At 41.3% G+C, this 14,911-nt stretch overlaps 1 protein-coding gene across 1 annotated transcript in view; it reads right to left on the reverse strand.

Annotated features, from left to right (window-relative positions):
- LOC123880463 (E3 ubiquitin-protein ligase MYCBP2) overlaps positions 1-14,911 on the reverse strand; it is a 130,893-nt gene that overhangs the window by 3,345 nt on the left and 112,637 nt on the right. The window contains exons 51-69 of the mRNA XM_045928589.1: positions 12,322-12,552; positions 11,034-11,224; positions 10,508-10,661; positions 9,890-10,122; positions 9,662-9,793; positions 8,932-9,158; positions 8,374-8,485; positions 7,773-8,006; positions 7,120-7,234; positions 6,639-6,820; positions 5,787-5,942; positions 5,147-5,314; positions 4,168-4,281; positions 3,535-3,623; positions 2,889-3,096; positions 2,169-2,341; positions 1,496-1,685; positions 780-1,067; positions 243-428 (exon numbers count right to left, since the gene is read on the reverse strand). Of these exons, the coding sequence (XP_045784545.1) occupies positions 243-428; positions 780-1,067; positions 1,496-1,685; positions 2,169-2,341; positions 2,889-3,096; positions 3,535-3,623; positions 4,168-4,281; positions 5,147-5,314; positions 5,787-5,942; positions 6,639-6,820; positions 7,120-7,234; positions 7,773-8,006; positions 8,374-8,485; positions 8,932-9,158; positions 9,662-9,793; positions 9,890-10,122; positions 10,508-10,661; positions 11,034-11,224; positions 12,322-12,552 (3,383 nt within the window). The remainder of the gene's footprint in view (positions 1-242; positions 429-779; positions 1,068-1,495; positions 1,686-2,168; positions 2,342-2,888; positions 3,097-3,534; positions 3,624-4,167; positions 4,282-5,146; positions 5,315-5,786; positions 5,943-6,638; positions 6,821-7,119; positions 7,235-7,772; positions 8,007-8,373; positions 8,486-8,931; positions 9,159-9,661; positions 9,794-9,889; positions 10,123-10,507; positions 10,662-11,033; positions 11,225-12,321; positions 12,553-14,911) is intronic.

Here is a 14,911-nt window from a genome sequence, read left to right on the forward strand (position 1 = left end):
GTTAAAAATTAATAGTCCTCTAAAGAAACCCCTACCTTGACTTCATAGTCCAGTGTTCCAGTATTCCAGTGTTAGTGTACCCGTACCCGTCATATACTTGGAGGATTTTTGTCATTACCTAGCCGTCTAATGTTCACTGTTTTCCTTTCCTTCAATTGACCACGTATTTTAAATTTGTATAACTCTTGGCAATTATACAAATATAAAGGTTAAACCGTTATAAAATATTAAATATTTGGTACCTGTATGGCAGGCGCCGCCTGCAGCGGGTCGGTGAAGCAGACCATGCACATATCATCGGCATCTTGCCGCAACGACTCGGCGCCCGCGCAGCCGAACAGGCACGGCAGGCACGAGCGCTCACCGCGCACGCCGCCACACGGATGCCCGCACCCCAGCACGCGGCTGCACGCTTCCCGCCCGTGCTCCTGCGCGGGGAATCACTACTGTTACAACAATCACTACCGAGAAACTACGTACCAAATTGGATAGTATGTTTACAACATTTGGGCTACCCGAAACGATTGTTTCAGACAATAAACCCCAATTTACATCACATTTTTGATAGAGGCATTTACACGCAAAACCATCCCCCTATTATCCACGAACGTATGGGCTAGCTGAACGCTTGGTGCGGACTTTTAAAATAAGAATGCATCAAACAACCTGCAGGTACAAGAAAGAAAGACCCACAAATGGAAACACAAACTTGCGGGATTCCACCGGCGCCTGCATATTATTGATACCTCCACATACCTCCTCAAATTCACATTACATACCTGACATTGTTGGTCGGCGCACACGTTACCGATAGCGAGCAGGCCGGAGTTGCCGCGAGCGCCACAAAAGCGGCACGTGCCGGCAAGCCCCGCCTGCTCCCCATCTCCCGCGCCCCCCGCGGTTCCCGCTGCGCCCGCCGAGGAAGTTCCAGCGCCATCGATGCTCCGGAACTCCACCAGGGCTTTCAAAGTTCTTCGGTCCACTAACAGCAATAACCAGAACAGTTTCGCTCGCCCGCATCCCTCATGGATATCGATACGGATGGCACTTTCTTCCTCTTTGCAGATCTGGACAAATCAAAAGTATTATTAATATTATTAGCATTTAGTAAATGCATATTAGATTTTACATTTATAGTACCTACAAAATGAGAACTCACTCCCTATTTTTAATAAGGACTAAAATTGTACATTAATTGACGACAGTTTTACACATAAAATTAAGCTGGCGAGTGAGTTCAAATGCACGCATTATACTTAAAAGATAGATCGATACAGTTTTTATCAACAATAAGGAAGGAAGATAGCGCAAATGAGTTTAATCTGTTATGCTAATATTATAAATGCGAAAGTGTGCCTGTTTCTCTGTTTTTCCACGTCCCACCCGTTTTACCGATTTTGTCAAAAGATACAGGGCTTGCATCCCAGGGATTTCTAAAATTGCACTCGAGCGAGGCCGGGACGAATCAGTTAGTTACATCGTAAAATGTCTTTACCTGTCTTTGATGGTTGCGGGCCGCTCTATTCAGATGCAGGAAGCGGTCACACTCGGAGCAAAGCGCCCCGCAGGATCGACACTCGATGACGGCTAGCGTGGAGCCGTCGTCGTGGTTGGAGCAATGTGGCCGCGCCTCCGCTACTGAATCACGCCCGCGCGATTCACGACCTTCATTTGAGCGGTTCATACTGAGAATAAAACGAGGCTTTATTATTCTTTTGCTATACTAGTATTTTCATTGTAGCATAGTGTGGATGTCACGTCAATAAAACGTAACTTCATCATTATCATTATCAACCTATCACCAGCTCACTACTGAACATGAATCTCCTCTCAGAATGAGAAGGATTTTGGTCATAGTCTACCACGATGGCCCAGTGCAGATTGGCAGACTTCACATACCTTTGAGAATATTATGGAAACTCTCCAGCATGCAGGTTTCCTCACCATATTTTCCTTCGCCGTTAATGAAAATTATATTTAAGTGCACAAACTCGGAAAGGATAGTGGTGCGTGTTTGGGATTCAATTCTAGACCCCTCGACCAGGAAGCGGATGTCTTACCACGATGCTAATCTTACTTTTAACACACAAAATATCTAGCGTGCTTATGTAGTTAGATGTAAATAGTTAAACCAACTTAACAATTCGCAAGTTTTATAGTATACTCACAGTTCAATATGATGATGGTCGCAGACGGAAAGTGACGCCAGCGCGAGCCAAACAGTGGGCGACGCGATACAGCGCGCCGGGTGACGGTCCGATTCTTCTATCTGCGCCACCGCACGCACGTATTGCGCTAGCGCCGTTCGCGTGTCCAAGCCCCATGAATCGGACACTTTATCCTGTATTTGCAAACAATGGTTCTAATTTACACAAGACTAAACAGGAATAACAGTAGCGTTATCCTTCTCCGAAGGGAACAATGTAGTACGAATAGCCCACATTTAGATCTGTCAATTTAGTTGAGTTGAAATTTTTGGATAGCAGAATTTATCATTATTCGACCTATAAAATTTAATGTAGTCATATAATAGCGGAAGCCCACCTGCCGCTAGGGAAGTCATATGCGCCGTTCAGTGAGAGTAAACGTCCCTCGGAACACACGTGTGCTAAGAATGGCGAACTGATTGACAAATTGCCCCAACCGCGCTACACACACAATTATGTGGAAGGGAGGCAGGATTGACCTAGAGAATTAGGAAGGCTTTGCGCTTCAGAGACCCGCCGAACGGACAGTCTAGGAAATTGTCCCTGCTTACACGAAATGATTACAGAGGCAGTTTCGGATTAAAGTCCAAGACTGCCCAGGGTATCAAAAGGCTGCTTAAGTTGTAAACAAAAAGACTCGACTCTCTTAAGTGGCATAGGCATATAACTAACAAATTTTACCTCTGCCATGTCAGAAATCAGCCTGGCTACAAGATGCGCATGTTTTTGAGTGGTTTCTCCGCGCATGAACCAGGCGGCGGGCGGCGCGGGCGTCACGCTGCCTCCCAGGGTCACCGTGCCCGGGCTCGTCGCGCCTGCGCCCTTCACCTTCACTTGCACGGTCATCGCTTTACCCACGTAACACACGAGATGATCCAGCAACGTCACTCTAAAAATTTCAAAGTAGCTGGTGAAAAAAGCGGTGAATTACGCGTACAATCTGAGAAAGGACCATATATTTATTCTGTAGTACGGTATTTTTGAGGGTTGACACATATGCAAATATTATGGCGATTCCTTTCTCAGATTGTCCGCTTAGTAAAACTACACTTCTGATAAAAAAAAATTTGATCCGGACGTTTTTGGGTCACTGAATCAAATCAGAACTCATTTTCAAGCAAGCAAAACGACCTAAATCTTTGCTTGAATTAGATTGAGTCCAAGGGCTGCGATTTCGATCAAAACTGTACATTTTTAGTAAAGTTTTAACAGCTTTCATTAAGATTTTGTAATTTTAAATGGTGCTTTTGTAATTTTTGATTTTTGGAGGGGCCTAATATCTTTAAAAATATTATTTTTAGCCTTTAAAAATGTTGTGTTTTCTTACCGTGCTGTCATATCGCCGCCGTAGTTAAGAGCGGATAGCATTTTTTGCGGAGGCACCTCCGCGATCATTCGTCGAAGCAAGGAGATTACCTTAAAAAATAATACATAATCTTAAGCAAATTAGGAACTTTTCGATTCCGTCATTAATAATATTATAGCCATACATTATAAATTATTTAGATCTAAGGAATACCATTGAAGTTAGCAGTCTATATCTTCTTCCTGACCTTATCTCATGGTACGGGCTCCTTTCAAACATCCAAATAGTTATTGTAAGTTTTAGAATTGTTGTTGTTGCCTAATTTGTTGGACTATTGAGGAAGGGGTGATATGGAGGCTACTTAGGTAGGGTTAGTTAGCGTTGTGTATTCCCGTAGGCGAAACTTGGTCTCTTATTCCCTAAGCGAGGGATGCAGTAATCGTTGTTGAGGGTAGTTTTTGTTGTCTCGTAGTGTAAGAGTATCGTTAGTGCGCCCATGAAGGCTCGGTTAATCTAAATGTTGTAATCCTGACGTATCCGGTCAATATTGCCGCCTTTTAGTGCCGAAATTAGCAGTCAGTTTGGGTTGATTCGACACTAAGTCCTCGATTCGTTTCGATTCGTCAGTATGGATCAACCCTTTAGCTAGCATACCTGTCTTTGAACCCGTTCGCTGCCGGTGTGCAGCAATGCGAGCAAGTCAACGAGCAACTCGGTTCGCTGCGCTAAATGCGCGCGTCCCACCGCGCTGCCGCTTAGCGCCAACAACTGTCGGAAATGTACCGTGTCTCGAATTACATACTTCTTCATTATAACTGTCCGGATGCATACAGAGTGTAACACAAATCGGTATGATTAGGAAGCATTTAACTATACCGAGTCGTAACTTTGTAATATGTGACCCACGGCACTTGAACACTTATAATATAATGTAATGCACCCAGTATAAGGCCATTCAGTATCATTAAAGCACGCGAACAACCAACAAGTCTTTTGATTGGGCCTCCAACATTACACATTAGACAGTACTTTGCCCTCACCACCAGTCCAATATAATTTGACCATGCGTTTTTTAATTAATTTATTATTGTATAGCAGATTGCCCATGGTTAAGCCGTCATCCTCCTATCCCAGGTTTAATCTCAGGCAGCACCTTTAACTTGGAATTGTGTTGTGCCTTTCAAACAATTTGAACATCTCCAGCTTTAACGGTGAAGGAAAACATCGAGAGGAAACCTGGTGCCTGAGTGTTATCCATAATGTTCTCAAATATCTGTATGAAGTCTGCCAATCCTCACTTGGCCAAGTACTATACTACGGGCTTAACCATTATGATTCTGATGAAGACTGGATCGGTGATGAGTTGATTCATATTTACAAAATTTTCCAAAAAAATTATTGTTAAGTGCGAGTCGGATTCGCACACGAAGAGTTCCGTGTGAGAGTATTGTATAATATATACCTAACACTTTTTGATTTTATTTTCATGGCGGCCATTTTGAATTTTTTAACTCTCTACATACAAAAGATACAGCCCACTGACAGACATGAGGCTTACTAAATAGGGTCCCATTCGGATTTTTAAACCTCCAATTAGTTCGCGGGAGAAACAAGAGATAAATATTCAACTCACAAGCGAGAGCATTTCGAAGCAGTAGTTGTCTTGCGAGTGATGCGCGAGCGGCGCCCGCGGCGTCTGACCGTCGCGCTCGTTCACCTCCGCGCACAACAACGTCGTCTCCCAGTCGTCGCGCACGCGCGTCGCCTCGCAGCCGATCGCGCACACTATGTGAGACATCACCTGGACAGAAATACCGTTTTACGATGAAAAAGTTTCATGATGTTGTTAATATCCATACTAGTATTAGAAATGCGAAAGTGTGTATGTCTGTCTGTCTGCTAGATTTTCACAGCAAAAATTAATTAAAACCATTGATAGGTCATGGTCTTGCAACCTATCATATATACTATACTTACCTAGTGCTAAATATAGCTATAAGATGCAGACACATTTATGCAGTATTTATTATCAGATTATATCGTGAAGTTATGTGTATGGAATGGCTCCAATATTTAAAAAAAAGCAGAGAAATTCAGATTTTTTTACTTAGCAACACTACATACAAGGGGACAGCGTGATACTTCACAAGATGGCGGCGTTAGTTCCAATTTTGGCCACGCGCCTAAAGGTCCCTGTCGCACTGTAGCCCATGTTAGTTCACGGTAGTGTGGATAGATTGTACAAAAATTATTTGTAACAATTAGTTATAAACCTGTTGCTGCAGCGAGGTGAGCTTGTGGCCGGCGAACAGTATGCCGACCACGTGTTCGCGCAGGTCGCTGTCGTCGCCGGCCGCCTCCTCCGCGGCCGCACCTTCGCCCGACTCGCTGCTGGTGTTCAGGTCCGATTCCAGCAGTTTGCCAAACACCTAACAAGATAAGGTCGTTCAGAGGTTAGTAATTTAAGTTGAAAGTTAACGTAATTAATTATCACCATTACATTATTATCTAGCAAATCCAACAAGTGACAATCTAAAAGTGTACAAGGTTACCTATTTTGAATAAATGATTTGACTTTATCAAAACTGGTAAAGCAACTTATAGCCTCCACCCCACCCGTTGCACTATTGTCGTACCCACTCCTGGCACAGGCTTTATGCTTAATTGGAAGGGAAAGGGGAGTATCAGTCATGATTAGCATGGATAATATTCTTTATTAAAAAAAAAACTCAATAGCTGGCCGCCTCCCTGGCGCAGTGGTAAGCGCTGAGGTCTTATTAGTGGGAGGTCCCGGGTTCGAATCCCGGCAGGGCTTTGGAATTTTATCATTTCTAAATTTCTAGTCTGATCTGGTGGGAGACTTCGGCCGTGGCTAATTACCGCCCTAGCGGCAAAGCCGTGCCGCCAAGCGATTAAGCGTTCCTATACGATGCCAAAGAGGAACGAAAGGAGGGTTTAATGAAAACTGCCATACTTCTTCCAAGTTAGCCCGCTTCCATCTTAGACTGAATCATTACTTACCACCAGATGAGATTGCAGTCAAGAGCTAACTTGTATCTGGATAAAAACCCTAAGCGTTTCTTCGTTCAAATTTCTTCAGTATTCGTAATGCTCTAGTTCCGTACCTGTGAGGTGAGGAGTCTAAAGACCCTCAGAGTGTCTCTCTCGGCGAGCAGGTGTAGCGGATGCGCCTCAGTGGAGTCAGGGGTGGCGGCAGGAGCCCCTAGCACGCGCACTTGCCTTACGCGCACCGCTGGCTCCGGCCCACGCAGTTCACAACGCACGCGAACCGATGAACTGGAAGATCCTGTACCAATACGAAACATACTGTTACAACCCTAGCCTCAGCCACATATTGCTGAATTGTTATTTCCGAAGTGACACCAATAATAAATCATCAATTAGCAGTATAGGGCCTATATAAACACGACATATCGACCAAATCAGGCAGTTTCTTACGCCTACCCTGTCATTTCCCCCGTGGAAACTATGGGTATGACTGGAAACCCTGGTTTCAGTCATACCCAGAGTTTCAGTTTACTCCGACACGCGCAGGACTGCACCTTTGAAAACGAGTCGGCAAAATGATTCAGAATTAAAACTTACTTGGAAGAGTGTAGCAGACCCATGTAGCTGCTTTAGGATCCACGTCAATATCTTGCATATGAGACATGTCACTTGTTCCGCCGCTGTACAAGAAGGACATCAGCAGCGTCTTATTCTGAAAATAATACCAGATAATTATAAAAAAAGCAAAGGCAATATAAAAGGAATTCCAGCCTTCAAGTAGTTCGATTTAATATATCACAGAAAGCTTTATTTCAAATTGGATGATGTCCGGGACTTCCACGAAAACTTCTGAAAGGTCTGCTTAATAAGATCTCTATCCATACCTTGCACGTGTCCACTGTCCAGTCCATTACAATCTCACGATTTTAATGCGCTGAACGATGTTTGGCGCATTTAATGAAGGTACCTCAAAATTAAAAAGTTGTATCTGTAGTGCTGTACGTCGCAACTCAACTCATTAACCTGAACTGCACGGTGTAATGATTTTGAGACCCTTCTTCTAAATATATGAAATATAAAATTGGACAACTGAGTGATCTAGCAATGCACAGCTCAAACCAATGGACAGATGGGGCTGAAATTTAGCTGAAAGTTATTATGATTAAGACATCTTCTGAGAAAGGAGTTTTTGCAAATTCAAGCCCTAAGGTAGCCGGGTAACAAAATATAATTAACTGTCAAATACTTACCGCAGTGTCTCTCGTGTTGTCGACATGTATGCACAGTACATGCGGCTTGTCCCGATAGGAAGGTCCCGCGTACGAGACTTGGAGCCACTTGGCACGGTTGCGGTCCTCGTCGCCCGACTCCCAGAACGTCTCCGTGCTGCCATCGGTCAGCGCGCCGGCCATGCCCGATCGCGACGACACGCTCACTTCGCACCACCCGGTCACGTCCGGACAACTCCATATGAAATTCTGCTGCTGTAAGCCCAACATTTTCTCTTACAGTAAGTTTTTTAATCCCAGAAACCCAAATGACAACTAGACGTATATCAAACTTAAAAATTATGATACCAGCTCAACAAAAATAGTGTTGTCCTCATGGTGAATTGTTTTATAAGAATTTGGATGTTGCCTATATTAAAACTGGTCAAGTGCGAGTCGGACTTTTAGGACCTATAGGTTCTGATTCCGTTGACGGCTCTTGACAGACATGACAGACAATGAAATGATCCTATAAGGCTTTCGCTTTTTCTTTGGGAATACGGAATTCTAAAAATAAATTATTTCTCAGGGATTATTAGATAGAAATTCTTCCAAAATACGTAAAACCGATGGTGTTAGGTACCTTGTTGATATAACTGTGATAGCTCTCGTGAAGTGCACCAAGCACGCCTTCGTCATAGGCGCCGTCCTCAGCGTGCGACAGGATTTTGCTTATCACGCTGAACACTTGCGATCTGAAAATACATGGTTGAAACTGTTGTACACAATCTATAAACTAAAATAACAAGTCTAAATATAAGTATTGCTATCTCTTTCATATTATGCTCCCTAAAGAAAAGGATAGCATTAGATTTATCAATGTCTGTCAATTTAGTTTAGTGTTTGTGTACAAGATAATTAGCCACAACGCTAAATTTTATTTGCGTTGTGGCCTGGGAAGTTTTCTAAATGTTTAGAAGTCCCTAGTTCGATTGCCGGCAGAGGTATTTGGTTTAGTAATTTCAAAATTTGCCTCCGGCCTGGTTTGGTGAAGGAAGACTGTAGCCGTGCCTAATGGCATACCAACAAGCGAGTCTTTAATGGACACACTTTCAGGCCAAGACAAGTGACCGAAAAAAGTGAGGATGTGAGCTTGAAAAATGGAGGATTTAAAAAGTATGAATAGCCGAAACATACTAACCTGTGTAGAAACGCCCGATCATGCGCCGAATAATGTAGCGCCCAACACCGTACTGCCTGAAGCGCCGCAGCGCTGGCGGGTGGCAATGAAGGAGCCAGAGCGCTTATGGAGCCGAGGAAGGCGTGGAAGGCGGCCCGCGAGCCGCGCGCCGCCCGCCCTCCCGGGCAAATCGCGGCTGCTGATGCTGTTGGAATCACAGCGCCGCGATTCCATTCGATGACCGCATTCTATTGCAATGTAGATATTTGTGAGATGGTGTCGATTCTCTAGACTATTTTATGGAAGTATGCTACGTTCTATAGCTCATTGACAAACCTCGAGCTTGACCTTTTAAGAATGGATGCAAATAATGTCAGAGGATTTTAATTTTAACTGAGACCCTTAAAGCATCTACGTCTAAAGAACAGACGCCAATATTGTTCGCCGTTTTGATAAATTAACTTATATTTATTACAATCAGTGAAAAAAATTATTATTTTACTAGATTCATTGATTCTAGGTTCTGTTCCCGTGTATTCGTTGTTTTTAAAAAAAATACATTTTTAAACAAGGTCCAACTAAGAATAGTTCAAACTTAAACTTATAGATTTGTGTGTCTGTTGAGTGACGATACATATTATATAGATATACCAACTACAAGGTACGATTTCCATAAAAGGCTATGGAAATTATACCTTGTAGTGGATATTATACCGTATACTCTGTAAGTAAAGAAACAGTAATGAATTACCTCCTTATTGTCCTCAATGACTAATGGCGGTGGTTCTATGCGCGCATACTGCTCCAGTGCATTGCAGAACCACCACATGACGTCATGAACACTCGTCGGTTGAGTGGTTGAACGCAGCATCCAGTTTAACGACTAAAATGAAACATTTCTGTATCGCCAATGCCCCTTAAAAAACTTGCCAACTATTCATATATGCTTAGTTTATGACTAGTGCCGTAAGAGCCTTACCTCGAAAGCGTACTGTCTGACGGTATTAATTCTAACAGCAGCGTCGATCTTCTGTCTACAGGCGGGCAAATCCCTCTTTCCCAGTATGAAGCCAAGGACGGGGCTCTGCATCAGTGTCTGAGGATCCACCCGAGGCGCTTCGAACGCCGACACCGAGCACCCTTCGTTCTCCGATACACCCACAAGTTTCTGTAGAGCTGCGCTCGGTTGAGCTAGTAATGACGATCCAGCTCCTATTGCAATGGACACATATCACATTTATAAATCATTTTATGAAATGAATCTAACTTCGCTCGCAACTTCATCCCCCTAATAATATCCCTATTTCCCTTAGGGGATCAATTTTCAAAAATCCTTTTGTATAAAACTAGTTTTGTATAGTTAGTTTTATTCAAAGCTATGTTTGACCTTGTAGGTTTTATCTGTAAGACAAAACACGGAACACGATCGTCAAGATACTTAACTTTGAATTAACTTATATTGATTATATAAATTTCCACAAAATATAAACAAAAGAAAATAATATTGGAGTTTTGTCTCTCGAGATCATTGTTCGCCCGTCGATTAGGTGATATTCGAAAATAGAACTACACAGAGTTAAAGTTAAACAGGTATTACCAGATAAAGTGTCCTGCGGATCAGCTTCGACGCTAGTGGATGGTGGTCTGGCCGCATGGGCCAGGTCTCGACCTCCCGCCTGCCCCATAGACACGGAGCGCGGCACTCGCGACCATTGCCCGCCCGATGTGCCTGTTGTTGATGGCCCTTGATCCTAACATAGAAAGTCATAAATTAGTCACTATACAGTGATTTTTTTATTTAATTTCTGAACTTCATCTGTACAATCTTTTCTGTCAACAATAACATTTGTCAACTTGATAACTGCTATTTTTCCTTTTCTATGGCTGGCGCACTTTATGCTTTTGTCAAAGAAAGAAATATTTCAAATATTATTCATTTCTGAATAACTTGAACTTAAAAAATCCTCTCTTTCTCTCTGCGTCGTCATCGACTAGTATTAACTTAATGGATGGAGTTTTCTTGGGATGATAATGCTCCCAGAGATGTGAAAGCATAAAAGTTTTAAACGAGATCTTAAGTTTTAAGATGAATTTCAAATTCGGCCCATAGAAACGTGCTTTACCAATAATTGTGCAGCGGGCATCGGTCGACCGAGGGAATGATATCTCGCGGTATCGGGCAGTGCAACACTTTTGGGCGCGGCGCCCAATGCCGTCAAGCACTGGAAGGGCGGCGCGGGCTGCCACACGCTGCCCGGGGGCGTGGGCGGGCTACGACCTCCGAGCTCACGCCAGCAAGAAGCACTTGATGGTTCTGTTATGAAGTAGGAATAGCGCATTCATTATTATTTTAAAAATCCAGTCAAAGCTGTGGTTGCGCATACATTCCTGCACTTTAATATCTCGCGCAGATCTCTATGGAGATTCTTTATCTTGATACTATAATCCATACTAATATTATAAATGCGAAAGTGTGTCTTGCGTCTGTCTGTCTGTCTGCTAGCTTTTCACAGCCCAACAGTTTAACCAATTTTGAAGAAATTTGGTACGTACAGAGTTAGCTTACATTCCTGGGACGGACAAATGCTACTTTTTTATCCCGGAAAATCAAAGATTCCCATGGGATTCTTAAGAGAGTGTTCATGGAAGCGACAACTCGTTGGTATGTATTGCCTATAATAGTGTTATTGCCACAGATGATGGAAATAACGTTATCTGTGTCTCTCCCTTACCCTCTAACCGCAATTCACGCCGAGTGAAGCCGGGTGAATGAATTTTGCTTGAGATACAAGATTTTTTAGTCAAAAACGGCGCAAAGTGAAAATTCAAATTTTCAAATTGACGTTTGGAATCTCAAACGTCGATTGTAAACGTATTTGAACAAATTGCAAACGTCGGGGGTTGATTCACAGCGACAGTGCTACGTTTATACGTGATCGATCAATAAGTTTCAATTTGATATAAGCGATTACAGATTACCACTTTTATAAGTCGCATCCGCAAATTCTTTTGTGCAGAAAAGCGCAAATTAACGCCGATTAAAACAACCGAATGCACGCCAATGAAATACGGACCTTATTGCTTCACGTTAAGATTTTAAACACAAGTTCAGCTATATCGCTCGTGATTTGTACGATAAAATGACCCGCAAGCGATAGCGGGCGGACGGCAGTGAATAACTGATATATTTTCGCGGCATTCTAACATAAGATTCAAAAGTGGTTATTCAAGGGGCAGCCCAACAAATTTTTAAAAAGTCGACAACTCATTGGCAGTTTCTCTAGTGCTGCAAATTTCGTGGACAGCTCGCTATTTTTAATTAAAAAAATGATTTCTGTGCAGGTACATCGGCGTAGCTTATAAAAGTGGTAGTAGTGTATCAACTATGCCAGTATTTTTCTGTGTACTCACCCGAATTCGTCAAAGGCGCCAGGTCAAGCAGGAATAGAGCGTTATCTCTCATGGACAGGTGGTCGACTTCGGAAATAGCACGTTCTGTGACAGGCGCTCGCTCAGCTTCCACACTCGGTTTATTCATCAATCTCGAAGTGGCCTTCAGTGCCCGGTCGCGGCATTTCTCGCAGTAAATGTACCACAATTGGTACGCTGATAATGTAGCTCGAATTTTCACACCGATAAGGTCTGCGTTGGTTTGGGGGTTAAAATTGAGAAAACGAAATAAATAACACAAATTATTGCTCTGCGATTTAAACCACACAGGATAAACCACATTGATATATTATACTATACAATCTATACATACATATAGGTCAAAAGAACAACTTCAAGCGCTGCAAAAACTACAGATTTCAAAATAAAATTATAGAAAAATAATTTTGCACATAGCTAAAGAATAAAATACACTTAGCATAAATATTGATATATACTTATAATTTATATACTTATTATAATATATTGTGAGGAATATTTATATATGTTACTTAATATAAGTAGTAAGAAGGTTAATTACAAGATGATGCTCGCGATTTGGACTGTCATAAAATAGCCTATGTCCATCCCCGGGATTTAAGCTGAAACTGTACCAAATTTCACCAAAGCGGAAATCGGTCAAACGATGGGCTGTAAAAAGCTAACCGACTGACAGGCAGATAGACAGACAGAAGACACACTTTCACATTATTTTATAATGTTAGTATGGAAGTGGATATGGATTATTTAGCTATGTATGTGTCATGCAAGCATGCAAGTGATAGCCTAGTAGTTAGGATGTTTGCCTCCTAATCGGAAGTTCGATCCCAGGCACGCACCTCTAAATTTTCGGAGTTATAAATAGATAGATAGAAAACTTTAGTGCACACAAAAACATGAAATAATCAAGACAAAACAAAGAAGCTAAAAACAATTGTATCCAAAGGCGGCCTTATTGCTTATCTCCACCAGGCCAGTTTTAAGTAATTAAAATCACTTGCTTTAGCGGTGAAGGAAAACATCGTGAGGAAACCTGCATGCCCGAGAGTTCTCCATAATATTTTCAAAGGTGTGTGAAGTCTGCCAACCAGCACTTGACCAGAATGGTGGACAAGACCAGAGAATGGCCAAATCTTTCTTATTATGTGAAGAGATCTGACCCGAGACAAGCTCAGTAGTAAAACCAGCGTAAAATAGTAAAAAAGTAAAAGAAAGAAAGAAAATGCATTTATTTGTTGTTGGTGTAGTAAATAAATAAATAATAAAAGTAGTTTTAAAAGTAGTTTTAGTTTTAGGTTTGGTACAAAATAAATAAAATAATATGAATGAAAATAAAATGAAATAAAATAAAATGAATAAAAAGAAATAAAATAAAATAAATAAAATCTATATATTATATTACACAAATAATGCAATTCAATAAAGTGTATTTATTTCTTAGCGTTTTTTCCTGCCATGAATCAACATTATACAACTGCAGCTTTAATCCTATTACAATCAGCCTGTGGGTTAATAATAATAATTAATGTTACTTTAGCTTCTACTTATGATTAATTTCTAATATAATTTACAGTCCAATTTAATTGTCCTTAGTTTATTCTAATAGGTTCTTCTTCACTTTATTTTTATGAGCTTGGTTACTATAGCACAAACACTGACACTGCACTTAAGCACTTTTACACTAATTCAAATGGGTTTGTTCTTTTGAGTCTCCTTTTGATATCCATGAAACCATGGATATCAACCATCCATGAAGCTTCTAAATTAATATGATGGCAAAGCCGATGTTGGTGAGCTTCTGTGTACTTTTGTATAATTTGGTTAACGAACTATTCTTTCTTCCTTTGAAGATCATGATCATCATCATATCAAGATTAAGGTTTTGACCGATTTCAAAATAGGAGGGGATTTTCAATTAACAGTATCATCAGTTAAAGTTGCAATGGTAGTACTTTCTGGTGCTGGAATATCACTGGTGTATAATAAGTGCAGAACCGGACCTGAGATACTTCCTTGTAGTGCCCCAGCTTTTTTCCTTGATTTCAGAACTCATCTTTTTGACGAACTTTAACCACCTTGTCGAAATATATAATTGAAGAATCTCAAATGACTTTTGTAGCATATTTGAGTTTTTAGATAGCTTAGCCCTTCGTGCCACACTTTATTGAAAGCTTGCACTACATCTAAAAATACAGTAGAACACACTTTTTGTTTTCTTATGATTTATCAGTCATGGTCTACCGTAGAGTATTTTTCTTGGAATTCAAATAGGTGATCTGGTATTAATTTTCTAATGGTGATGTAATAATTGTTTTCGTATCTTCTAACAGTTTATCTATCAATTTTTGAAATAATTTCGAAACGACTGGTAATAAAGAGATCGGTTTATATGTTATATTGTTTTCCGTGGGTTCACGTGTGGTTTTTCCGTTTTACCGATCATGATGTCTTCAGCAACTTTTCAAAGCTCAATGACATGTCTAAACCTAAATGACACACTTGCAATATCAGTAAATTTCATTAACACTTAACAATTTTATAGTGGAAAAGTCAGAAAATTCACTGTATAAAA

The sequence above is a fragment of the Maniola jurtina genome, chromosome Z (assembly GCF_905333055.1).
Source record: "Maniola jurtina chromosome Z, ilManJurt1.1, whole genome shotgun sequence".
Lineage (NCBI taxonomy): Eukaryota > Metazoa > Arthropoda > Insecta > Lepidoptera > Nymphalidae > Maniola > Maniola jurtina.